Here is a 26,970-nt window from a genome sequence, read left to right on the forward strand (position 1 = left end):
CTGGAAGGCTGCTATGAGGTCTAATCTTGCAAGAAGGTTTCCCAGGAAAAGCCTTCTGCTGAATGAAGCTCCTTTCCCTGGATACAGGAGCATAATAATTGGCGCATTCCCTGGATTAAGAGCATTCTACAAGCGATGCTCTATGCCCAGGTCCTTCCAACAGGAACTTTGGACATAATCCAGGCACCTTGAACGCGTGTGAAACCCTCAAATACTCCTCAGTCTTTCACAACCAAAACCTCTGAGCAGAGCTTGGGCTCACAGCAAAAAACTGATGGACAGGGAGCTAAGGTTGAGCTCACGCCAAAATGACTAACATGCTTCTGTGGATGTATGAATTCAAGCAGTCAAATCACATTGCTCCTGCAACTGGTACTTGTGCAACTTCTTACTGGAATACTGTGTCTGGTTCTTATGGAAGGGCTCCAAAAAGGATGTTGACTAATTAGAAAAAGTTTAAGGAAGAGCCATATGAATCATTAAAGCTTCAGAAAACACGTCTTTTAGCAAGAGACTCCAAGATTGAGACATATTACGTCTCTTAAAGAGAAGACGAAGGGACAGTTTTATCTCAGCCTGGAAATAGCTAAGAAGGACAACAGAAAATCTGTAACAGGTTTTTCAGTCTAGCAGACAAGTGTACAACAAGATTCCCTGGCTAGGAGGCATGGATAAGCCCGTGAAATGAATTCCCCAGTGGAGGCTGGCATACCGATTACTGATCGACTCTTCGAGGTGACACAGGCAGAACTCCAGCAAAGTCCTTTGCTCTGTTTGATAGGGGTTTTATCACTTTATAACAGGGAGCCTCCCTGTAAAGGTACAAACACACAGTCTGCGAATCCATCAGCTCCAAACAGTCAAAATGAAGGACTTACAAACAAGTACCCCTTAGCAATGTATTGAGCTAACTTGGGTAGATTTCCCTTCTGTTGTCTCTGTTCACCCCCAGGCTGTGTCTTCCCAGAGCCAGGCTGGAAGGGGAAAAGGCAGAAACCCTAGAAGAAGCTCTGGAAAGCACATCCACATCAAATGTACATCCCAGGCTCTTTGCTTAATGGACAGGCTTGTTTTCACTGTGTTAACCCCAAGGAAACGCCACTGTGATGGGAGAGGGTGAAGAGAAGCACGCTCTCTTGCATGCAGCTCAGCTCTGACTGAGCTCATGTCCCCAGACAAGACAGGATGAACCCAGCCGGAGTCTCAGAGGCACCCATCACAAAACCCAACATCCCTTCTCTTGTGATCTGATCAGACCTGACCTGGGCATCAGTAAAGAGGGACAGGATACCCACTGTGCTAGCTGAGACCCTGGTGAGCAAGCAGGCAGGACATGATCTTCATACATTTAAACCCTCCACCTTATTGCAACCTGTTTGCCCCCTGATCCCTCGTGGTTTGGTTTGTCCCCCATGTGGGAGAGGCCTGGAGCAGAACACCCTTGTGGGAGAACAGTGGATGCAATGGAAGGGAGAAGGATCAGAGAATCACCCATGACCACCCCTTGCCTGTAAAAGGTGTATTTGCTGGGTAGAACAAACTCTGTTCAGTTCCTCCTCTGTTTGCTTGGAAGGTACATCCCACCACATGGTCCAAACACTGGTTAGAGGCATGGAAAAGCTGTGAGATATTAATCCACATAATGTGCTAACAGGAGGGACTAACATAACCATCACTTGCCAAGTGAATCTGTGCTTGTTCAAGCAAAGAAGATAGCAACCAACTTCATCCAAACATAGAATCATAGAATAGTTAGGGTTAGAAAGGACCTTAAGATCACCGAGTTCCAACCCCCCTGCCATGGGCAGGGACACCTCGCTCTAAACCATATTACCCAAGGCCTTGTCCAACCTGGCCTTGAACACTGCCAGGGATGGAGCATTCACAACCTCCCTGGGCAACCCATTCCAGTGCCTCACCACCCTCACAGTAAAGAACTTCCTCCTTATATCCAATCTAAACTTCCCCTGTTTCAGTTTTAACCCATTACCCCTTGTCCTGTCACTACAGTCCCTAATGAAGAGTCCCTCCCCAGCATCCCTATAGCCCCCCTTCAGATACTGGAAGGCTGCTCTGAGGTCTCCACGCAGCCTTCTCTTCTCCAGGCTGAACAGCCCCAACTTTCTCAGCCTATCTCCATACAGGAGGTGCTCCAGCCCCTGATCATCCTCGTGGCTTCCTCTGGAGTTGTTCCAACAGATCCATGTCCTTTTTATGTTGAGGACACCAGAACTACACACAACATGGAGGAGTCCTGATAGGAATGGGACTATTATCCAAGACGGCAAACACACAGTGGCATTGCTGAGCCCCCCTGAGATGCCCCACTGCAATGACCAGACATGTACTGACCTCAGACATCTGCGGGAAGAGACTGATGGCCAAGGGGAGGGCCAGGCCAAAGGCCGCGAGGCACACAAGGCTTTGGACCGGGAGAATCATCCGGGGACGGGACCTCAGGAGTGATGTTCTGCAAAGGAAAGGCTTCATTAGACCACTTCATGGACCAGATGAATGCATGCCATCAGCAGTGGATACTGGTGGTCACCAGGCCCCCTGGTCTCAGTCCCTCTAACTGGTCTAGGTTCCTTCTCAGTAGGCCATCATTGAGTTCACCCACAAAAGACCCTGAGTCCTGCACCTGGAGCTTTTAAATCTGCTGGGGTTCCACAGCCCATGCCAACCTACATGAAATCAGGATCGCTTCACACACGCTTCCCCCATTCCAAACCATCTCTACTCGAGTAAATGGCACAAAGGTGATCTCACCACATGCAGGTTGAGAGACGACATTGCGTGAGCAGAAGGAAATTAAGTTCTGGAGAGATAATGTGGACTTTGTGGCCCTACCAGCAGCAGTACTGAACAGCACACAGCTCTGTTAATGGGGTAATAAAGTAGCAAACTTGACAATACCTTAATTTGTTAAAAATCAAAGCTCTGTGGAGTCACTGATAAGGATGTTTTAATACTTGCTGTCCCCAGGAGATATTTATGAGTTGCTAAGAGCAAACACTTTCAGATACCTGCAAGGTTAGGTTCTGATAATGACCCATTAGTGATCCTTTTGATGCCATTAACACCAAATGATAGGGACAACATTTAGCTGACTTAGGTGGCATGTTAAGTATATCCCAGGATAAAAAAAAATCGCACAGTTAAGGAGAAGCATGTAATGGGTTTGTTCTGAAGCTGTTTACATCAAAAGGACCCTGTCAGCCAACTTTCCTCTACCAAAGTGAAGCAGCTGGGAATATAAATCAACAAGTTGATAGTGAGTTTTGTTTGAATATTCAGTGTATATTAGTGATGTAGAGTCAGCAGACTTGGTGCTGGGTCACCAGCAATGGCCTTAGTCCCAGTGTGCATCCCTCCTCTGTCCATCCTGACTTGGGTGTGTTGGGTGCCGAGCTCAACACTGACCCAGCTTCGGTGTGCCCTTCAGCCTCACGTGTGCCTGGTGCACCCCCAGAGCGTGAGCAGCAGCTCAGGGAGGGGATCCTGCCCCTCTGCTGTGCTCTGGGGAGACCCCTCCTGCAGCCCTGATCCAGCTCTGGGGCAGCAGCACAAGAGGGACGTGGAGCTGTTGGAGCGAGGCCAGAGGAGGCCATGGAGATGCTGCGAGGGCTGGAGCAGCTCTGCTCTGGAGCCAGGCTGAGAGAGCTGGGCTGGGGCAGCCTGGAGAAGAGAAGGCTCCTGAAGGGGAGACCTTAGAGCAGCTCCAGTGCCTAAAGGGGCTGCAGGAAAGCTGGAGAGGGGCTTGGGACAAGGGCCTGTAGGGACAGGCCAAGGGGAATGGCTTGAACCTGCCCGAGGGGAGACTGAGCTGAGCTCTTAGGCAGAAGCTCTTCCCTGTGAGGGTGCTGAGGCGCTGGCACAGGGTGCCCAGAGAAGCTGTGGCTGCCCCATCCCTGGCAGTGCTCAAGGACAGGTTGGACACAGGGGCTTGGAGCAAGCTGCTCCAGTGGAAGGGGTCCCTGCCTGTGGCAGGGGGCTGGAACTGGATGAGCTTTAAGGTCCCTTCCAACACAAACCAGGCTGGGATTCCACGATTCCAATCTCAAGGATGCTGATGCCTCACAGTGTCTGCCATCAAACACGGGCCAAGATCTGCTAGTTTCCACTGGGATGATAACACAGGAGCTCCCTTTTGGCCACGGAAAGTACAATCAGATTACACCAACCGCTAAACATCACTGTGGTTACCATCACCAGGGGGGCAGAAACGCATCACAAGGTGCCCACCGAAACCAAGCCGAGGAGCCCTCCCCACACCGGGGCATGCCACCAGCCTGCTTTGGCACACGTAGTGCTGCAGGCACCTCTCCCCAGATTACCTCATCCCCTTCTACTCCACGTTTACTGCAGGCTACAAACATGCACCTGATGGATTCTAACGGAGCAGCTGATGTGTGGGAACTTGTTACCCTGCTGCACGGTGTCTGTGTGTCTGAACATTCAGACTCTTCACCCTTCGCTAGCAGTGCTTGCTGAAAGCTGTCTTCATCTTGAGCAGGTCTGGGGGAAGTGGGGAAGGGAAACAAGATCCAGAGCCTCAACTCCTCCAATACCCCAGCTCCTCATTAATAAGCTCTCAAGACGGAGTTGATCCTATCCATTTGTGCTGTGAAAGCCAAGCTTCTGTTCTCCGGTATTTAGCTGCTTTGCAGAGAGCATGGTCTAACCCGAAAGCCTCCTACAGAAGTCCACAATGATTCTGTCTGAGTCAGGAAAGCAGGTTACCTTGCCCCGTGCTCTTTAACAAACGCAACATTCGGGAATGGCCATCAATAAGCTGTGATAACCAGTCCCTGGGATGCTGACGGGTAACTCTTGGAACTGATTTATTCCCCTGCTTAAGCTGTTGTGAGCCATGAGAGCCCTCGCTGAGCAAATCCTATGACCAGCATCCACCCCTAGAGCACAGTTTAGAACCAAACCATCACTGCTTATACCACCCCTGACATCTTAATTTGGAAGCTTCACCCTCTTTAATTACCGCCCTGTTGGGGACCTTATAATCACCCAAGTAAAACCTCAACCAATTTAAACTGATCCCAGGTTCAGCCCCCAGGTGTGATTTCCAGGAGCGCTTCAGACTCAGGCCAGTTCAAATAACAATGGCCAAGCTCTTAATTAAGAAGAGTTATGGCTTGATTTAAAGAGGAGAGGGGATTAATTAACACATGTGGTGTAATGTCTTAATTGGGCTTCAGAGCCTGGATTTTGTGTGGTTCAGAATAAACGATTCATCATTAGCCAAAAGGTCCAGTTTGCTTCTGGCCCTCGCGCCTTCGCTCTCCCTGTGCAGAAGAACACGAAGTTAAATATTGGATGCTGCCTTTTGTTAGCTGTCAACTGCAATCAAAACCCAATCAAGCCCCCCGTTGGAAGTGAAAGATTAGAGGTTTCCAAAGGGTTTCACTGCAGAGTTTTATGGGAGATTAAAGATAAATAACATTAATATCCATTTGTTGAAGAGTGAATTAGTTTGCAGCACTGTCCTGGGTGCTCTGACAAAGGGCTGGATCAGGGAGGTGGAGATCCGGACCTTTAGATTGCCCAACTTTGCTGTTGGCATCTTTAAAGCAGACAGCTCTGTTCACAAGAGCAAATACCACCTTACCCTACCAGTAATTCTGCAGAAGTACTTGAAGCTACGTTCATGAGACCATGAACTCCTATGAACTGCATTATGAATTTAGGGACTGGCATCATGTACACAGGACAGGACTGGCCAAGCCCTAGAGAATGAAACCTTGGTGCTCAGATTAGAGAACACAAGACTGAGAAGTTGGCACGGAGAGAAGGTCTCATAATGGAAATCTGCAGGAAGACAATAATACAGATGTTTCATTCTTCCCAGTTTTAGAAGCCAAACTTCTGGCACCAGTGGTCTGCTTAGCGTAAGTGATCTTAGTGGTCTCCTCATGTAAGTGATCCACGTTTATGCATTAACCTTTGGATGGCAAAGAACATGCATTTTTGTAATACTTCATCTAAACCCAGCCTGGTTTGGGTTGGAAGGACCTTAAAGCTCCTCCAGCTCCAATCCCTGCCACAGGCAGGGACCCCTTCCACTGGAGCAGCTTGCTCCAAGCCCCTGTGTCCAACCTGGCCTTGAACACTGCCAGGGATGGGGCAGCCACAGCTTCTCTGGGCACCCTGTGCCAGCGCCTCAGCACCCTCACAGGGAAGAGCTTCTGCCTAAGAGCTCAGCTCAGTCTCCCCTCTGGCAGGTTCAAGCCATTCCCCTTGGCCTGTCCCTACAGGCCCTTGTCCCAAGCCCCTCTCCAGCTTTCCTGCAGCCCCTTTAGGCACTGGAGCTGCTCTAAGGTCTCCCCTTCAGGAGCCTTCTCCAGGCTGCCCCAGCCCAGCTCTCTCAGCCTGGCTCAGCTTCCCCCTTCCTCTCTTTTTAGCTCTTTTTCCTAAAGGTTTGTTTCTTTACCCCTTCAAAAGCCCCTTTATGGCCATTCCTTCTGCAATTTACCCTCACAAAATGTGCCTAACAGACATTTAAAAGGCAGCAACACACTGGGAAGCCTGTGGCTCACTAATCCTATGGAAGACTTCCTGTTACGGGATACACCTAAACCAGCTAGACCTTCGGGATAACATTTCCATATGCATGAGTGTGCATGTACGTAGGTATATCCACACAACACATACTTGTACAGACAGTACATCTGCTCCGCGGAGACAGTGTGTTGTAGAGCTTGTAAATACACCTTCATTCAACTTTCATCACATTGTTCATTAGTGGCTTCAATTTTGCATAATTTGGCAGCTGCCTCTGGCGTTTTTCAAGAGGTGCTGTAATTTATTCCATATGGAAGTCAGTTGCCACACTCAAAAGGAGTTATCGGGTTCAGTGAACCAGAGCTGTATTTGTCTAGAAGGAGGTGTCAGATGCTAAACTCAATCTGACAGGAGTTAACCAAAGTCTCCCAGCTGACAGATTCTGTGGGGTTTCTGTAGTGTTTGCTATAAACAGGTTCAAAGCTAATACATACATTGCAAGACGATGCTGGCGGGGTAAGGAAAAGTGATGGAGATGAAGCTTGGAGTGTCCCGAAGCATCCCGAGCAACTTGGTGCCTTCAAAACCCCTCTCTGAGGTGCAAACAAACTTTGGGGTTGTCCTACGCCACATCCCACTTCGTCAGAGAGCCCCTCAGGTCCCTCTGCTCTCTGCAGAGGGTCTTTCTGAGCTTTTCCCACTTATTTCGGGTCGATTTGGGAATCCTGAGCTCTTGCAGCAACCCGTTGCTCTGTTTGCTGCCCCCATCCAGCTTGTCCTCCTCAAGGAGCATCTCCCGCTCTTTCCTATAGCCCCAGTGCCCCCTCCAGAGGACAGAGCAGATGCGAAGCGAGGGTGGTTGGGGGGGTTTCAGTGCTTGATTGACACCATTAAAGGAGCAGTTTCAATGTTTACTCTGGAAACAGCCACAGCAGTTTAAGGTGTTGCTGCTGGCAGCTGCTTGAGTTTAAACAAACCCCAGCGAGGCTTGAGCCGGACGGAGCCACTTTGTGCTTCCAAGTGGGAAAAGCACCTGTAGGAAGTGTTCTGGAGAAGGGAAACATCCCCAGCAAAAGGAGGTCCAGGAGGGCCTCTTCCTTCGCACCCCTTGCTGCAGTGAAAACCATGGTTTAAGCTGAAGGGAACAGCCTTCCAGCACCACAAAGCCATGGGCTGAGCACTGGTTAATCCCTTTTTCATGGTTATACTGACTTAGCCAAGCCATAGCAGCTCTGTAATGTTGATCCAGCCTGGGAGCATCCCAATTTTATGAGTTCTAAAGGAAAACAGCCCTGACAACTGCTGCATGAGGATGCTGACATGCTGGGGCAGCTCTGACACAAGATCAGAATGATATGGACATAAAGAAAGAGTAGAATCACTCCTCTTTTCTGGACACAACTATTCTGCTCCCCTCTTCTCTCTTGCCCATTGTCAATAGTTACAGGTTTATCTGTTCTCCATAGCACCACAGAGTCAGCTCTAGGGCCTCCTCTTGTCTAGCCTGATATACATGAGCTGTTGGAGCCCATCATCAGACCTTCTGCTGTGCTTCAGACCCCCTGAGGTTGCTTGTACTGTGAGGCAGAGAAGAAACTTTAGGATGAGGAGATAAGAAGAGCTTATGTTCTTCAGTCTCCACTGCCATTAGCTCAACATGTCCACAGCAGATACTGTTCATCACTACTTGTCCATCACTTATGCAGACCACACGGATCAAGTACCACTGGATATGGGCTCTCCCACCCGCACTGCTCAGCCTACAGAGGAACCTGAAATTGCACTTACACACAGATCTGGATGGTCTACACACAGACAGGCTCAATGATGCAAGGAGTTGGAAGGTGGACAAAGACCACTGGAGAAATCTTGGATGGTGGCTGGGAGACACCAGCCCCATACCCTAGATTTCAACCATAACCACCAGACAAAAGGAGTCACAGAAGCATCTGAATGAAGGGAAATGTCTGAGGGACAAGAAGTCCAACTCAGAGTCATGGAATGGTTTGGGTTGGAAGGGACCTTCAAAGCTCATCTAGTCCAACCCCCCTGTAATGAGTAGGAACATCTTCAACTAGACCAGGTTGCGCAGATCTTCATGCAGTGGATGTAGCCATCCCCATATCCCTGTGACATGGCAGAAACTAATGAAGTTTCCATTGTCTGCTCCAAAGTCAGCTACATCCCATAGAGGCGTCGTCTTCGTCTCATAGACGATGCAAACCCAATATTTCTCCATATTAAAGTTGCCAACAGGGATATTATTTATAAAACCTCAATGAGAATACATCTGCACAAAATAACTGACACCGTGTTCCCTGCATGGCATATGCAGGCTCAAAATAAACATGGATTCTATATGTTAGCTGCTTCAACAGAGCGTCCAAGCAGCAGGAAATGCATGAAACATGGGGAAAGAATGGAGCTCAGCAGTGGGAGGTAACATTGAATTCCTTGGAGAGCAGAGAAGGCGGCCCTGGGAGTTAAAATACACAGCAGGCAAAGAGACGAGGGAAGCCAAGAGAGCTGAAAAAAAATGGCACAAGAGACGAGAGAGGCAGCTGGGGGAGTTAAAACATGCAGATGGAGAGATGGCTGAGAGAGAGGAAAGACCTGGATCCAAGTGGAAAGACGGCGACCAGGAACTGGCCACTTAAAATAAACTTTTCCCATAGGGAAGGAGTTATCCATGGATGGGAAAACCACTGCTGGAAGCAGGGAGGGTGATCCTGATGTGGTGCAATTCCCCCCCCCATCGAGTGCAGCGCTGGTACCCACAGCCACCCCGGCCTCAGCGCAAGGCAGGAGAATCGCTCTCCTCCTTCCCCACATCCCCAAGTGGGAATGACTTAGGAGAGGATCCAGATTGCCACTTCTGATTCCAGATCTCCAAATAATAAGCCGTCACTCTCGTCTTTCTCATTATAGACACTGTAAGGATGTCTATAAATAAGTTGATAATGCATTCCTTGCTATGACTCCCATGAAAAACACCCTGGGCTAACTCGAATTCTACTGAACTAAAAGAAGTTAAACTTTTCACCAAATGCTCCAAGTTTTTCTCCCAAAATGAGGTTTCACCCCTGCCTGTGCCCTCCAGTAACCACTTTAAAAGATACATGAGTTGAGACCCAGACTGAGAATCCCTCAGCTATGGAAAGGGATGCTTCTTGCGTCAGATGGATGCTTTCATGTCCTACAGGGGTACCACCAGCTTCAGCTGCGTGGCCAAACTACACCCCACTGTCTATATCTGCTGTTTCTTGCTCACAGGCTTCCAGGAATCCAAAGGGAGACCTTAGAGCAGCTCCAGTGCCTAAAGGGGCTGCAGGAAAGCTGGAGAGGGGCTTGGGACAAGGGCCTGTAGGGCCAGGCCAAGGGGAATGGCTTGAACCTGCCCGAGGGGAGACTGAGCTGAGCTCTTAGGCAGAAGCTCTTCCCTGTGAGGGTGCTGAGGCGCTGGCACAGGGTGCCCAGAGAAGCTGTGGCTGGCCCATCCCTGGCAGTGCTCAAGGCCAGGTTGGAATCTACCCCTGCTCCTTGTGTGTCAACAGCAGCCATCTCCAGACAGCAGAAGGTGTCACCAAGACTGTGTCCTGCTGCAAGGAACCAGCACAGTCCCTTTGGAAAAGAGAGGGAAAACAGTGTATTTTGGCTCCAATGAGCTGAAAGAACTTACTTTACAGCTCCCAAGACAGAGTTTGATGCCCTGTTTCTCCCCACATCCAGGCCATGGGAGGAACTGACACTTAGGTGCTGGATGGATACCACACTACATCTATATATTTAAATGCAGATGCTAAAAATCAGTGCCCAAGTTTACAGAAGCAACTCCAACCCTTCTCTTCAGGAGAGAAAATTGCCCAGGGGTGTTTCTACAAGGATAAACAAGGCTAAAAAAGTTATGGGTCAATCCCTAACCCTACTAATTGCTATTTACATTGTCAGTGGAGTGCTTTAGAGCAGCCATTACCAACAGCTTTGTTTAGAGAGTGCTTCCAGCTTGGCTGTCAGGACAAAGGTAGCAAGCCCTTTAGCATCCCCATCTTTCAATGCACTAATCAGTCTCCAGAGGTTGGCAAAGGTGATCCCCACCTCATGGATCATTCATGCCGACTGAGCTGCTGATGGGTGTCCTAAAAGAGCCACAGGCACCCAATAGATCCAAAGAGGCTCAGAGCATCTCTGGGCAGAGGAAAAAGAAGAGGTGCTGGAAAGGAAGGTGGGAGACTGGCCAATGGACAGGGCAGTTTGGGGGGGGGGGTCCTATTGGGAACTTTGATAGGAGATAACTGGATATGAAATAATAACCCTGCCTTTTCCTGTCTACTCTCCTAGTACTGAGTAACCTGCTCTAGCAGAGCATGCCCTGCCCGTGGCACGGGGTTGGAACTGGATAATCTATCCTAAGGTCTTCTCCAACCCAAACCATGTTGTTATGTATGATTCTGATATATTCTTCTGAGGAAGTCCAAGCCACAGGAGTTCAAATAGGGCCTAAGCAAGTCCAAAGGTGGCCAACGTGGTCTGGATGCAGAGAAGGGTCAGCAAGTCCCTACACTCCCTACCTGGCTGAACACAAGCCAAGACCTTTAGTGTGACGCCATGTGGCAGCTCTAATGTTTGCTAAGCAGAGGACTGAAAACTTAGGGATAGTTTTCCACTGAATTCAGGGAGTTTTGGCTCACCTATGGAATAGGGTTATGCAAACTGCTGGGGACTCGAATGCTTTAAAATAACAGCATCAATATAACACTTCCAAAATGGTCAAAAATGATGGAACACAAACATTTTAATAAGCAAAATATAGTCTTCGATGCTTAGAAATATCAATGAATAACATCAACTCTGGCTCTTTTCTCCCTTCCCATTGAAAACCCCCCTCTTTGTATTACCCCACACTTACTTTTCCAGTATGGACATTATAATTGGAGGTAGAACCAGTATAGGCATTGGCAGAACCACTCTGGTCAGGGCTGTTTCTAGCAGTGCCTGAAACAGGAAAACAAACAAACAAAGGCAAGACATTTAAAACCCACCTCAGGATGTACCTGGGCTGAGCAAGCAAGACGTGGATACAGAAATGCTTTGACTGGGCTGTCCTGTGTTGATGTGAATGAATGTACCAACACACGCTTTCAACGGTGCTATCAGCTACTGGGATACAACCTGGTTTTGTTCTGTTGATAGAAACAACAGGCTGAAGCCCATTCCACAAATGCAGTGGAATAAACAGACACTCAAGAGCTTCCCTGATTTCAGTTTATGTGACCAAACTGCTCAAATATCCCACCTTATCCCACAGAATGGTTTTAAACTGAGAGACTGAGCTGAGCTCTTAGGCAGGAGCTCTTCCCTGTGAGGGTGCTGAGGCGCTGGCACAGGGTGCCCAGAGAAGCTGTGGCTGCCCCATCCCTGGCAGTGTTCAAGGCCAGGTTGGACACAGGGGCTTGGAGCAAGCTGCTCCAGTGGAAGGGGTCCCTGCCTGTGGCAGGGGTTGGAACTGGAGGAGCTTTAAGGTGCCTTCAACCCAAACCAGGCCGGGATCCTATGATATTCCTACACAACCATGTTAGTGCTGCTGGAAGATGCTGTGAGGTGAAATACCTCACTGTGATATCCAGCTCCTCCCTCGACTGAGGCTCAATTTCAGTGATGTGCTGGGGGACCACAGCACCTTATTCTTGTTGCTGCTTTTAATCACTGGGGGTTTATTACGAAGCACTGTAACACATAGTCCTCTCTTCTCCCAAGAAGACACCCAACTGTGGAGCTATGGTTGTCCATCCACTGGTGCTTTCTTCTTGACGAGATACACCAAGAAGCAGCAAACAGAGCAGCATGATACCTATAAGTTACCCTAAAATGAGTTCGAGAGAAGATCATGGTCACTCTAGCAAGGTGCAGGACCACCACTGCGTCTTCATTTCCATCTTCCAACCACCTTTGCCAGCACCCAACTGGGATGCCCCAAGCTCTGCAACCACGCACGGGGCTTTGGCAGACCCAGGCAGAGGACACTGTGGGTTTTGGATGAAAATGCTGAATATCATGCAATACAGACAGGACTGGGAGGACTCAGTTCTTCCAGTCTGGGATAAGGTCTTGAAGAGGCACAGATGTGTTCACTGAGGCCAAATCTTACATGACAAACCCCAATACTAAGCTATTTGGGAAGAAGCATTGGGATTAGATGGCATCTGGGCAGAACTTCTCAGAAGTCCCATATTTGATGTTTAAACTCCACCTAAACCCCATTTATAGAACCTGCACTTTGACTACTTGTTTTCTATGTTTTCTTCCTCTCAACCATTAGGATGGAGAGGGGAAAGCTTGGGTCCTGAAGCCAGTTACTGGAAGTGAGGAAAACTGGCTCAAGTAAATATCTCCAAGCCCTTCAACAGATTGTTTTAATCTCCCTGTTAAACAACAATATGGAGAGATATTAGAGATCTCCCATTTCTTGCCGAGGACTGTAAATCTGTACATTAATTGCTGTCTATGAAGTGCCTTAAGAGCCTTGGACAGAAGGAGCGAGAGAAATGCCAAGCATTATATTATTAACTCCTCTGCCTGGGCGTGTGCTTTGGTACATGCTTTACATTTCAGATTAAAGCCCACTTGGAAACAACATGTCTCAGACAATCAGATGATGCTCAGAAGACAAAACTATGTGAGGATGGAAGAAAAGGGGATGATTGCAGGCAGATGGCAGCGTAGAGGGTTACAGGGGAAACCAGGCCAGGTGTTAGGATGGGGATAAGAACATCTGGTTACCATCCCAAAGCTTCGTTCATGCAGTTTTGAGATGGCGAGGGTTAAAAAGCTACTCAGCTCCAAAACAAAGTCTTCCTCATTTAGAAAAAGGTGTAAGTTATCTTCACTTCATATTCAACATCAACTGCTTACATGTTTCCACAAAGAAATCCTAAGGCTGTGAAAGCAGCAGGGCAGTACAGGATCTTCCTGATGTCAATCTGCACCCTTCCAAACCATCAGGGTGAGCTGAATTTGCCAGCATGACATGAGCCTGTGTCCACCAGCACACTCTGTTTGATGGGTACACAACTGCATGTGTGGGTACAATGCAGGCATTCAGTTGTGGTGTGTCGTTCTCATCATAGCATAGCATAGCATCTCATCAGAGTGGTTTGGGTTGGAAGACAGCTTAAAGCTCATCCAGTTTCAGGCCTCTGCCACAGGCAGGGACCCCTTCCACTGGAGCAGCTTGCTCCAAGCCCCTGTGTCCAACCCGGCCTTGAGCACTGCCAGGGATGGGGCAGCCACAGCTTCTCTGGGCACCCTGTGCCAGTGCCTCAGCACCCTCACAGGGAAGAATCCTTTCCTAGTATCTAAATCTCTTCTATCTGCAGCTCTTCCAAGCCATCTATCCCTATGGCTGTGGGATTTGTTAAGCCTGAAATCCAGCTGTGTCCACGCTCCCCCGAATGCCCCCCAGGAACCTCCCAGGTACATACGTGTTTTGCAGCGATCCTGGAAGACCCCACAATGTTTCCGTTATTGTCCAAAACATCAATCCCTTCTTCCAGCTCCGTGTGCCTCATCAGGACAACATTGCAGATATTGGCACTAGCTGAGGATGAGAAAAGCATGATGATTAGCAGCGCGGGCCTGGTCAATACCAAATGGCAGGCTTCTGTTCGCCGCGACAGCCCTTCAGCTTCGCCTGCCTCAATCTGCCGAGGAGTTTCTGCGAGTCAAGGAGCCACTTTTACACCCAGATTAAGATGTCATTCCCAAGAGGAGAATAATAACCAAGAGCATTTCCTTTTCCTCGCAAAGGGGTGTGCTGCCACAGTATTGATGCAAAGAAACACCAGTCCAGATGCTGGTGTTCGCACAAGCTCCCACTCTCCATAGGGATCCTTCACCCACCACGTCAATCTACTAAGTCAAAGAGGTCCTTGCCCTGGGCTGCCAATTGCTTTCAGCCAAGCAGGCACTGCTGACTGACATCTGCCTTGTCTTATGGTACATCCCAGAGCTGGTTTTAACTCCCTATCCTAAACCAGCAGATAAACTCCCCTTAAATAAAGGGTTTTAGCAGGTATGCTAGAAATACACCGCGAGGGATTCCACTCAGCAACAAAGGTGAACTTAGATCTGAGCTCTTAAAGGGACAAACTTAGAGGTTTTAATCATATAGGACACAGTTGGGTTGGTTCCATGGACACATATCCCATTAGTGAGGGTACTGCTGACTATTTGCCCTTATTTCACATTTTAGAGGGAAAATACCTCTGTGGGCTTAATTTGGAGACCTGTTTCTTTGCTTTAACACTGTTGATCTGAACTGTAACACAAACCAGCAGGGTTTGGATCTGCTTCCCAAGTGGCATTTCCCACATCTCAGCCCTGCAGAGGTGGGAGCAGAGCTGGGACCCTTCCTGACACCCCCCACCTCACCCAGCCTGTGGCTTTTGGACCCTTCTCAAGATGACCCCAAATTCTCCTCCTTGAGTAATGAGTTAGGGATGCAAAACACCTTTCCCAGGTTCAGCTCTGCTCCAGGGCTGAGGCACTGCTTCAGTTTTCCATAGCAAAGCTGCTAATTCCTACAAAACTTGAAGTTTGGATAAACTGGCATCTTCCAGCATCACCCCCCTCCCCTCCCCAGCACATTTTGTTGCAAACTTTCCAACCAGAACTAATACAAACCCACTGTTGCTGCAAGTACCACGGCTTCCAAAAATGTGCTTCTGCACTGCTTGATGGGTTAATATTCACTAATTAATCTCAATTCATGTCATATAACAAATGTCTAATTTTTTGAGGGTGGTGGGTGGGTGAGCCCTATAGCATCGCAGCTCGCTGCAATCAAGGCTGATTTGTGGTGACAAATGCTCCTTACACTCGAGAAGAAGAGGAACATACACACACGCACACTCTGTCTCTCTCTTTAATATTCGAACTACCAGACCACTCTTCCCATCTATCAAAATATCTGTGTTACCAACCCTCCAGCTCCTTCATCCTGGATGCAAAAGCAAGCAGGCAGCTCATTTAAAGGGAGTTTAGCCCCCCTCCTTTCTCATTTCTCTTCTTTAGCACTCACATGATCCGTCCTTCTAGCTATCAGTCAAGACTGAACACATGAAACCATGCCAGCAGAGATGCTCTGGCCGAGGCAAGATGCATCAGAACAAGGCTCTTGTGAGACTCATGATGGGGTGGGCAGATCTGTTGCTTCCACCACAGCTGGAGGCTTCTCCAACTCCCTGGATGCTATTAGGGTTTATAGAATCCCAGCCCAGTTTGTGTTGGAAGTGACCTCAAAGATCCTTCAGTTCCAAACCCCTGCCACAGGCAGGGACCCCTTCCACTGGAGCAGCTTGCTCCAAGCCCCTGTGTCCAACCTGGCCTTGAGCACTGCCAGGGATGGGGCAGCCACAGCTTCTCTGGGCACCCTGTGCCAGCGCCTCAGCACCCTCACAGGGAAGAGCTTCTGCCTTATCTCCAACCTGACCTTCCCCTGTTTCAGTTTTAACCCGTTACCCCTTGTCCTATCACTCCACTCCTTGATGGGGAGTCCCTCTCCAGCATCCTTGTAGCCCCCTTCAGACACTGGAAACTGCTCTGAGGTCCCCACGGAGCTTCTCTTCTCCAGGCTGAACAGCCCCAATGTTCTCAGCATGTCTTGACCCAGCTGGATGGAGACGACAAAGCTTTGATGCATTCCTCCAATTCTCCAGCTTCTATCAACCGAGCTCAGCCCAGTGAGAGGGAGCAAGGAAGAACCAGGGCTTAATGGTTGTGGAGCAAGAGCTTTACACCAGCTTGTTCATGTAGAGAAAGTGAGATTCTGCCCTTATGCAGGGAGCTGGTGTGGGTCAGAAGCAATGGGAAGATGCATCCTAATTAAACAGTTTGTCCAGGTCTGCAAACCAGTAACTCGCAGCTTTCAAAACCACACAGCAGCAATTAGTGGGAGGATTCCTGATGTCCTGGCACATAATGAAGCATGAGAGTACACAAATAAAATAAGCACCAGAGAATTAATTACAGGCTAAACAAATTAATTACGGGTCCTCAATCAATGCTGCCACAAGCAGAACCTCTTTCTCCTTGCACCTTGGGATGGAAGTAGATCAACCCCGTGGCAAAGGCTTCCCATGTGCATCTCTGGCTCAAACCCAGTCTTGTGCTCACCTCTAGTGCCCTTCTGGTTATAGAAATCATAAGAAAGCCAAAAGCTTCTAAAAAGATATTCCAAGGAAGCTTTGGGAAAGCAATAATAACATCCAGAGATGTGCAAGCAACGTGCTCAGAAACGAGATGGAGTGCAATCACAGATCACCATCCCCATCACCTCCTGCTCTGCAGGCAGGGCAAGAGGCTGTTTTTCTGGCAGAAAAGGGGGAAAACCCCAGCAATGCAGGAACTGAAGGTTGGAGGGTCAGAGCAACCAGCTCTCTGTAATACAAGGAGCAAAAAGACCACTGAAACTGAGAGCACCAGGTAGGTGAAGAGGCTCAGCATCCTCAAGCAAAGCTCTGAGGATATGGCCCTTGCAAAGGAAAAAGCTTAAAGGGAAGTTTTGCATTAACACAGTTGAAAAGCGACCTGCAACAGGGAGCAGAACCCCTCTGATCACTGATTTCCTCCATGCTTGGACCATTTTTGCACCATCTTTATAAATAAATACATTAAAAAATCACCCTAACTCTGCTGGTGATTTATTCACAGCCACAATAACTCACACTAGACCTTGCCCCTCAAGGCTCTGTCCAACCTGGCCTTGAACACTGCCAGGGATGGAGCATTTACCACTTCTTTGGGCAACCTGTACCAGTGTCCCACCAGCCTCAAGGCAAAGAACTCCTTCCTTATATCTAACCTGAACTAATCTAACATTTTAACTACAGGCTTCAGCAAAGGATGAGTCCAGCATGTCCCTTCTCTCCAACGTGGAGCAGTTTGCTGCTAAAACACAGAAGGGTTTATTTTGTGCTGCAATAAGGCAGCAGCAGCCTTAATTCTTCACACACTTCAGTCTTTTTTTGATCAGCAGCTCATAGAAATCTGTATATTCAGACGAGGAGCATTTCATTGCATTTGTATTGTAAAACCCCCTAACACCACTGCTTGTTTCAAGGTTTGATTTGACATGATTCAAACCAGCTCTTGCGGATGAAACCCTCTCGAATTTGGATGATCGAGGACTAGTCAACACTGATCATTTTGTAAACTGCTTGAGAGTGGAAAGTGCAGCTTGAGCAAGCCTCATGAGCTGCCTCCACCAGCAGCTTTGCATCATTCTCCTGCCAAAATGCTGCTTTGCACCAGCCTGTTGCTGTCTGCACCAACTCAGGGACCTCAACTTTATGGTGGCATAAAGCAGGAAGGATGGAGGCAGGTGTCCTTTAGCTACCAGTAGGTTTACAGCCAACACTTTGAGTATAGAGAAAAGATGTCATTTCTTACCGACAGCAGGGAATGGCACAAACCTCTGGATCAAGAGACGAGTGGCGGGGGTAAACTTGTTTGCTCTCTGAACCAGAACATTAAGGCCCACCTTTGAACAGAAGAGAAACAAAACAGAGAAGCAGAAATGTTCAGCTACAGGGAGCAGGGCAGATGCCACAGTTTGCAGACAGCAGCAGAGCTCTTCAAGGGGACACACCGGGGTCTCTCCCCATGCAGAAGCATATGAGAACTAAACCCTCCACACACTGCAGGGTTTAACTGTGCTGGGTTGAACCCAACTGTTGGGCTTAAATGAAAGGTTGAACTCAACCGTGGGGCTTAAATGAAGGGTTGAACCCAACTGTTGTGCTTAAATGAAGGACTGAACTCAACCATTGGAAGGATTGAACCCAACTGTTGTGCTTAAATGAAGGATTGAACTCAACCATTGGAAGGGTTCAACCCACCCACTGGGATTACATGAAGGGTTGAACTCAGTCATTGGATTTAAATGAAGAGTTGAACCCAATGCTGGGCTTAAATGAAGGGTTGAACTCAACCATTGGAAGGGTTCAACCCAACCACTGGGATTACATGAAGGGTTTAACCCATCTGCTAGATTTAGATAAAGGGTTGAATTCAGCCATTTGGCTTAAATGAAGGGTTGAACCCAACCATTGGGTTTAAATAAAGGGTTGAACCCAACCATTGGGTTTAAATGAAGGGTTGAACCCAACCATTGGGTGTAAATGAAGGGTTGAGCCCAACCATTGGGTTTAAACCCCTTCCAGCTAAAAGATGAGCTAGAAATCACTGCAACAGCATTCAGTCCTGCTGGAAATGCCCCTAGCTGCATTTTTTACCCAGTTCACTGGCATTTTCCTCATCCACCACAAAATCCTTGGGCCTGGGAGTCCTCACCCAGCTAGGACAAAGCCCAAAGGTGATGGCTTGCCCAACACAACTCATTCCTCCTCCCAGGGTCTGTGCAAACCACACCACCTCACTCCAGTGCAAACACTTGGGCTCTAAAGGAGCTATTACTAGACACAAAGAGCCAGCAGGCAGTTTATTATAGCCATGGATCATTTCTTGTTGCCTCCTCCACCACTTGAATAATGCAGAGCTCTCCACAGCTTTGGAGGGATTTAAGTCATTGCGTATGTTCATAGAAGCGGCACGGAGGAGAGTCGTTGCCTTGTCAGCCTCAGCGTGGTTGGATAGTAGTGATAGTCAGAGAATTCCCAGCAAAACTGGTTTCAGGCAGAGCTGGGGTTATTAACTAGACAAACCTCTTCACAGGGAATGGCTTTAATGTCTTCAAACTACTCTCCCTCACAATATTTTCTCTTCCTCATCCAAATGCGCAAACAAAATCCCAACAGCCCCAAAGTGGGGATTATTTCAGGCTGAAAAAGGGACACTTTTCAGCCAAAAATGCAGAAAAATTGAAAAAAATTAAGAAAAAGAAATCAGCCAAAGCCAAAAACCTGCCAACAAATAGTGATTTGGGGTCTTAAAAAAAGGGAAAAGAAAGGAAAAAGAAGAAAAGGAAAGCAGGGATGAACATATTTTGCAGGCTGATACATTATACATGCACCCGCAGCGCATCTCGTCTTTTTGGAGGCTGAGAGGATGATGTTGAGAAGCACAACTGCTGGGTAAGCCCTGCATAAGCAGAATGCTGGTTTGCAAAACCCATGGAGCCTTTCCAGAGCCCCACGAGGCTTTCACCAAGACCCCAAGCAGGATCTTTCCTCCTCTCCTTGGCCACTATGACTGTAGGGCCGAGGCCAAGCGAAAGCACAGTGGTGGTTCTGAAGCTGGGCAAGGATGAAGGCTTTGTCTTAATCTTCTCCCCCCTCAAAAATGATTGATTTCTAGTATTTCTTTTTACATTTTCCAAGTGCTGGGATGCATATTTGCAAAACCTGAATGCTTCCAGAAAGTACAAAGCACTCTAAAATGGTGACTTTAAAGGTAAGACAATCATGAGCCTGGCTTTGCTGGTACTGCCCCATGGATTTGGGTACTTGTAGCCTGGATAGAATTCACCTGTGCAGGTGACATTGTTGGGTTTGCAGCCTCGGCTTGTAGGTTTAATGGAAGGATTTGACCATGAAGTGGAAGAGCAGCAGCTTCGGCAACAGCAAAGATGAGGCTGGGAGAGACCCCGCTGTGAGGCGAGTGGTAATGAAAGCATTTTACTTTCAGATTCAATTTGGTGCTGCAGATGAACTGGCTCCTCCACTTACAGCAACCACCCCGCTGTGAATATGAAATTAAATGTTGCTGTAGGTTTCAATCCAATCTCCCAAATTCCCCACACCAGGAGCAGATTTAGGGAGCTAATGAGGGTTTGTTTTCTACAGTTTGGAAATTGCTTGAACCAATCTGTGAACTCTTTCCCGCAGGTCACAAAGTGAGAGGAGGGTAAACAGGTCAAGGGGAGCATCCACCAACGAGCAGGTTCTCCTCCACTTCAAAGCACCATAAGCAAAAGGGCCATCAAGGACAGCTTCATTGAGTTTCATTCCTAAAGGCTGGCCAAAGAACACTCATTATAGAGGCAAATTCATCCCTAAGAAAACAACCACAGGAGTATTATTATCATCACCCTGCCTACAGCCTGAGTCATAGAGCTGGGATCTACCACACTGGTAGAAACACGTAACAGAGTCAGGTGGGATTCAGCACACCCAACGTGGTAGAAACACAGAATCATGGAATTGTTTAGGTTGGAAAGGACCGTTGTGATCATTGAGCCCATGACTGCCAAAGCCACCACTAAACCCTAAGCACCACGTCTACACATCTTCTAAACACCTCCAGGGATGGTGACTCCACCACTGCCCTGGGCAGCCTGCTCCAATGCCTCACAACCCTTTCTGTGAAGAAGTTTTTCCTAATATCCAATCTAAACATTCCCTGGCAGAACCTAAGGCTGCTTCCTCTCATCCTACAGACTTCCTTTGCGGCCCAGTGCAGAGAAATGAGCTTTTCTAAGGGTTTTTATTCTCCTCCAAAACAGACATTTACGGGTGCTCACATAAAATGTCCCCAAAAGTGCCCATTTATCCCTGCTGACTATCAAAGGAGCCCAGGGATGCAGCTCAGGTGAAGACACCTACACTGGTCATGTCTCAACGCAGCCAAGACAAGCGGTTTCAGCGCAGTACAGGTTTGGGATGTTCCCGTATTGCGAACCAGACTAAGGGACAAATTGAGACTGCCTATTTATTTGAGGTTTCTTCTTCCAGAGTACTTCCTCCAAGCAGCTGATGGAGCTTCCCAACAAGCCAGGGGAAGCTGGACACCAGGATACACCACACCACAATGGCTGCTAACGTCCCACAAGATGAAATGGGACAGAACACTGATAACAGGAGAGTAACCTTACTCCGGGCTCTACTACACCTCTGGCAGCACTCTGGCCTTCCCCCATCCCTCTTCTTCAAGCATCAGGAATTCCTCCTATATATTTTCCTCCTGGTTTTGTTTCCAGCATCAACAACATGACCTCAGCAGAAAGAAAGTTTGTGATGTGGAAACCGAACCAGACACTGTCAACAGAGCAACTGTGTAATACTGAACCAAGCTTTCTGCTTCCTTTTCTTTTCTTGCTTCCCTCAAAGTATCCACCAAGACAGGAATATCAAATCAAGAGGAATTTCTGAAATAAGCCCCACTTGATTTTTGTTTTTCCTTTCTGATTATCTTGAAGCCAATTAAATGGTTTTCAATGCCTGAAGCTGGGAACAACCAAGCCGTTTGATAAAGGTCTAACTTTACCACCTACATCTTCATCCCTCTACATCTTAACCCACTTTTAGAGCAGTAAATACATCAGGAATTCAAGAAGCTCTTTCAGTTAATTTGGAGAGAAAATTTTTATGAAATAAAGAAGTATCTGGAGTCCAGCAAGCAAGGGGGACATTGGCTGGAACAAGAGCAGAGGAGGCCATGGAGATGCTGCGAGGGCTGGAGCAGCTCTGCTCTGGAGCCAGGCTGAGAGAGCTGGGCTGGGTCAGCCTGGAGAAGAGAAGGCTCCTGAAGGGGAGGCCTTAGAGCAGCTCCAGTGCCTAAAGGGGCTGCAGGAAAGCTGGAGAGGGGCTTGGGACAAGGGCCTGTAGGGCCAGGCCAAGGGGAATGGCTTGAACCTGCCCAAGGGGAGACTGAGCTGAGCTCATAGGCAGAAGCTCTTCCCTGTGAGGGTGCTGAGGCGCTGGCACAGGGTGCCCAGAGAAGCTGTGGCTGCCCCATCCCTAGCAGTGCTCAAGGCCAGGTTGGACACAGGGGCTTGGAGCAAGCTACTCCAGTGGAAGGGGTCCCTGCCCGTGGCAGGAGTTGGAGCTGGAGGAGCTTTAAGATCCCTTCCAACTCAAACCAGGCTGGGATTCTGTGACACCTCCTAAACACTGCTGAGCAGCTCTCTAGGCTTCATTAACTGCGTTGGCGAGATCTCCATTGATTTAAGGGATTCAGCTTTCCCAGCTTCCATCAGCATCAAGACAATCCCTGACCGCTGCAGTTGGAATTGGCTGCTCCAGCTGACCTAGAAAGCCAACTTGGAAGTAGGGACTGGTTCCAAAGAAGCTTCTCCTTCAGCCCTCAAATCACCAGATTGCTGAATTAGAACACTAATTGGATCTGATGAGTCCCATCCAGCTGAAGTGAAGAAAAGAGCATTAGGAGAAGGAAGGAAAAAAATCAATTCATTAGGGCTGAGGGGTGAAGATGGAGGCAGAGGGATGGAAAACTGGGCTGTTTACCAACTGGAGCTCTACCAAGTCAAGGAGAACAGAATGGAGGAGTATAAGGGAAGGGAAAGCATTAACAATCCGAATGGAGAAGGAAGTTACAGAGGAGCAAGAGAAAGGAAAAGAGGAAATCTGAGTGACACCTGAGATGACTGAAGAAAGGATGACCACAGCAGCCCCACAGTTGGATGCTTCAATAGAAGAAGATCATGTCATGTGGAAAAAGAAGCAAGAATGCAGGAGATGTATGAGCAGGAAGAGAGAGAAGTAATGCTGAATGGTTTGGGTTGGGAGGGAGCTTTATGCTCATCCAGCCCCAACCCCTGCCACGGGCAGGGACCCCTTCCACTGGAGCAGCTTGCTCCAAGCCCCTGTGTCCAACCTGGCCTTGAACACTGCCAGGGATGGGGCAGCCACAGCTTCTCTGGGCACCCTGTGCCAGCGCCTCAGCATCCTCACAGGGAAGAGCTTCTTCCTTATCTCCAACCTAAATCTTCCCTATTTAAGTTTAAACCCATCACCCCTTGTCCTGGTTTCACTACAGTCGCCAGTGAAGAGCACCTCTTACCATTCTCGTAGGCTGCCTCGGGATACTGGGAGCACTGGACACTGGAAGCACAGCTACCCAGATCCTAGAGCCAGGCACCACCTCATTTAAAACCTCCAAGCACCAAACACAAGTTTACCACCAGCTCCTCCGATTCTCCTCCTGTCTCCCTACAAGAGCTCACCCCCGAGGCAGGGCCCAGCCATGCTCCATCCCCTTCCCACCCCTCGCCCTACTTTGCACCGGCTGCCTCCAGCTTCTAAGTGCTTCTTGACCGCCCTAAGTGGCCGACAGTGCTGAGGGCAGTGGGTGGCCTCCTGTGCTGCCTCACAACCTGATTACGGGCATCACACCACATTCACAGGCTGTCAATGCTGCGGCTCCACACCGCTCACAAACAATTATCAGGAAGAAGGAGCTGGGATTAGAAAAATCCACAGGGGCACCTCCACCTAGAGAGGAGAGTGAAAACTGGTGCGTGCGTGTGTGAGGGAAGTGTGCAACGGGAGCAGGGAAGGAGCAACAGCCCCTGGCTGCTGGTACCAGCGGAGGGGGCTGCTGTGAGGATGCTCTCCCTGCCCTGGGTTGCACACAGATGAGACTGAACAATTGGTCCAATGAGTTCCTGTCCCTGAACAGGGAGTGGGGGAAACATCAAGATCCTGGGGTTTCAATACACTTTAATTTTGTAAGTGTAATGAGCCAGTCCAACTCTAGTTTATCTAAAAGAAGCTCTTAAGATTCTCCTAGCTTTGGTTGGATACTCCCAAGCTTTTTTTAATCATAGGATCCCAGCCTGATTTCTGTTGGAAGGGAGCTTAAATCCCATCCAGCTCCAACCCCTGCCACGGGCAGGGACCCCTTCCACTGGAGCAGCTTGCTCCAAGCCCCTGTGTCCAACCTGGCCTTGAGCACTGCCAGGGATGGGGCAGCCACAGCTTCTCTGGGCACCCTGTGCCAGCGCCTCAGCACCCTCACAGGGAAGAGCTTCTGCCTAAGAGCTCAGCTCAGTCTCCCCTCGGGCAGGTTCAAGCCATTCCCCTTGGCCTGTCCCTACAGGCCCTTGTCCCAAGCCCCTCTCCAGCTTTCCTGCAGCCCCTTTAGGCACTGGAGCTGCTCTAAGGTCTCCCCTTCAGGAGCCTTCTCTTCTCCAGGCTGCCCCAGCCCAGCTCTCTCAGCCTGGCTCCAGAGCAGAGCTGCTCCAGCCCTTGCAGCATCTCCATGTCCTCCTCTGGACCCACTCCAACAGCTCCACATCCCCAGTGGCATCAGCGATCCAGGTCACTGAGCTGTGGCTGTCAGGATGCAAGCACAGGGATTGCCCAAGCCAGCTGCAACACAACCCTTACAACACTAACATTGTTTTACAGCACTAACGTTAGGCTTGAGCAGACTTCACCTCTCTGCTGAAACCCTGTGTGGCTGTGCGAGTGCTTTGGGTTATAAGGGATATTTTCAAGATGAGGCACATTTTGACTGTGCAAAATGAAAGCTTTTCGGGGTGGGGGGAATCCAGCTGGCTTGAAAGCATCGTTGATGCCGTGTGTGTTTGTCCAGGAGCAGCCTCAGCTTGGATCTGATCTCCCAGACCCACACTGGGCTTTGCTGATGAGGCTCCCGCTCAACTTCCATTCTCCGATACAGCTAAATATAAAACCTAGGAGTTGCCATTTGTGTGCAACCTCTGTGCTCAGGCAGCTCCAACCCCAGCTGAGATCCTGCACAACGATCATCTGTGAACCCTGCGGGAACACCACCCAACGCCTCTGAGACAAATCACAGCGCTTCAAGAGCTCAGAAGCTCTGCAGATGCCCTCCAGCAATCACAGAGCTCCCCGAAAGCTGTGTTTTCTTGGAAATAACATCTACAGGGCTTCTGTGCAGAAGAAAGTTGCCCCAGGATGACTGACACCTGTATCAGAGAGGCGTGATTTGAAGATGCTGCGAGGGCTGGAGCAGCTCTGCTCTGGAGCCAGGCTGAGAGAGCTGGGCTGGGGCAGCCTGGAGAAGAGAAGGCTCCTGAAGGGGAGACCTTAGAGCAGCTCCAGTGCCTAAAGGGGCTGCAGGAAAGCTGGAGAGGGGCTTGGGACAAGGGCCTGTAGGGACAGGCCAAGGGGAATGGCTTGAACCTGCCCAAGGGGAGACTGAGCTGAGCTCTTAGGCAGAAGCTCTTCCCTGTGAGGGTGCTGAGGCGCTGGCACAGGGTGCCCAGAGAAGCTGTGGCTGCCCCATCCCTGGCAGTGCTCAAGGCCAGGTTGGACACAGGGGCTTGGAGCAAGCTGCTCCAGTGGAAGGGGTCCCTGCCCGTGGCAGGGGTTGGAGCTGGAGGAGCATTAAGGCTCCTGCTAATCCAAACCATTTTATTCTATGTTCCTATGATTCTCGGAAGCTTTAACCTGGTTTGGGTTTACACACACTCCAGTCTAACTCCATGTATTATCACAGTCTGTGAAAGCACCATGCACACTCCGTACAGCAAAACCAGAGCATCAGCAAATCACACTGGCATCTGCTCCCTTCCTCCACTGCCTTGTCCAGGGTCAGGACTTAGGGCCAGGACGCATGGGGCCACTTTTAAAGGAAAAAGAAAAGGCCTGCTCTGCCTGTGAATCATAGAAAGATAGAATCATAGAATAGTTAGGGTTGGAAAGGACCTTAAGATCATCCAGTTCCAACCCCCTGCCATGGGCAGGGACACCTCACACTAAACCATGGCACCCAAGGCTCTGTCCAAGATCTGCTTCAAACACCCTCCCGCACACCCCGAGCAGCAGTGGCTCCAGGGTGAGTCATTTGTAGCTGATGGCACCAAAGTTATTAATGGCGTTAATCACCTGGTTTTTTAAAGCCCAAGATTACATTCAAGTCTTGAGCAGGTGCATTCTAAGCGTATAAATCGATATCGAACACAGAGCGTGGCTGGGAGTCATGGTTACATGTCATTACATCTCTCTCTTTTATACAAAAGAAGACAAAACACCTACTTTTGTCAGAATTTAGCTCAGGTTGCTAAGTGAGCACAACGTATTTATTTGCCTCTGTACTGACAAGACTGTCAATCCCAAACTTGCACTTAATAAAAGCCTGGTTGGAAGTTACAAACACTGGTATTGGCATGGGGATGGAGGGAGCTTCTATAATTGGGGTAAACTTCACCATCCATCCACTGCAGAGGTGCCTGGTCTCACACGTGTGGTTTTGCCTCTCCTTCCATCAGGGGAATCAAAGGCCTATCACAAGGGGGAACCTCAGTGCCATCGTGCCTTGGTGGTCACAATAAGAGGATTCCTGGGCAAGCCACATACACCTCTACATGTAAACCACATTCTGAATGCCTGCTGTGCTCTAATTAGAGCCCATCCTGCCAACTGAAGGGGATAATGCCAGCAGTACTGATGTATATGGCACCTCCAAGGTACACACAGTGGTCAACAGATGGACAATGAGCTAATGGCTAGAGCACCAAGCTGAGCGACAATGCACTGCTTACTGGGAGATGTCAAACGTGGCCAAATGATACTGGCAGAAGAGAGGCAGCCCTTGGAGAGTCTCCCCAGGGTCTTCAGGATCACAAGGAGCAAGATTTGGAGCTGGGCTTGGCAGAACCGCAGGTGGACACGAAAAAACTGGTGTACAAAGCTCTGCTCCAAGGGCTACAGAAAGCAATGGCAGTAACACCACTGCTGCGAGATGCTTCAAGGAGAAGGTACAGAGAAA

At 49.0% G+C, this 26,970-nt stretch overlaps 1 protein-coding gene across 3 annotated transcripts in view; it reads right to left on the bottom strand.

Moving 5' to 3' along the window:
* Nucleotides 1-26,970, bottom strand: part of SFXN5 (sideroflexin 5) — a 100,349-nt gene that overhangs the window by 19,550 nt on the left and 53,829 nt on the right. For all 3 annotated transcript variants that reach the window (XM_061351967.1, XM_061351966.1, XM_061351965.1), the window contains 4 exons: nt 17,965-18,055; nt 13,998-14,113; nt 11,426-11,511; nt 2,353-2,470 (listed from right to left, as the gene is read on the bottom strand). In XM_061351967.1, the coding sequence (XP_061207951.1) occupies nt 2,353-2,470; nt 11,426-11,511; nt 13,998-14,113; nt 17,965-18,055 (411 nt within the window). The remainder of the gene's footprint in view (nt 1-2,352; nt 2,471-11,425; nt 11,512-13,997; nt 14,114-17,964; nt 18,056-26,970) is intronic.

The sequence above is a fragment of the Neopsephotus bourkii genome, unplaced genomic scaffold (genome assembly GCF_033783945.1).
Source record: "Neopsephotus bourkii isolate Nb327-2 ecotype Australia unplaced genomic scaffold, CSIRO-AGI_Nbou_v1 NB_616, whole genome shotgun sequence".
NCBI lineage: Eukaryota > Metazoa > Chordata > Aves > Psittaciformes > Psittacidae > Neopsephotus > Neopsephotus bourkii.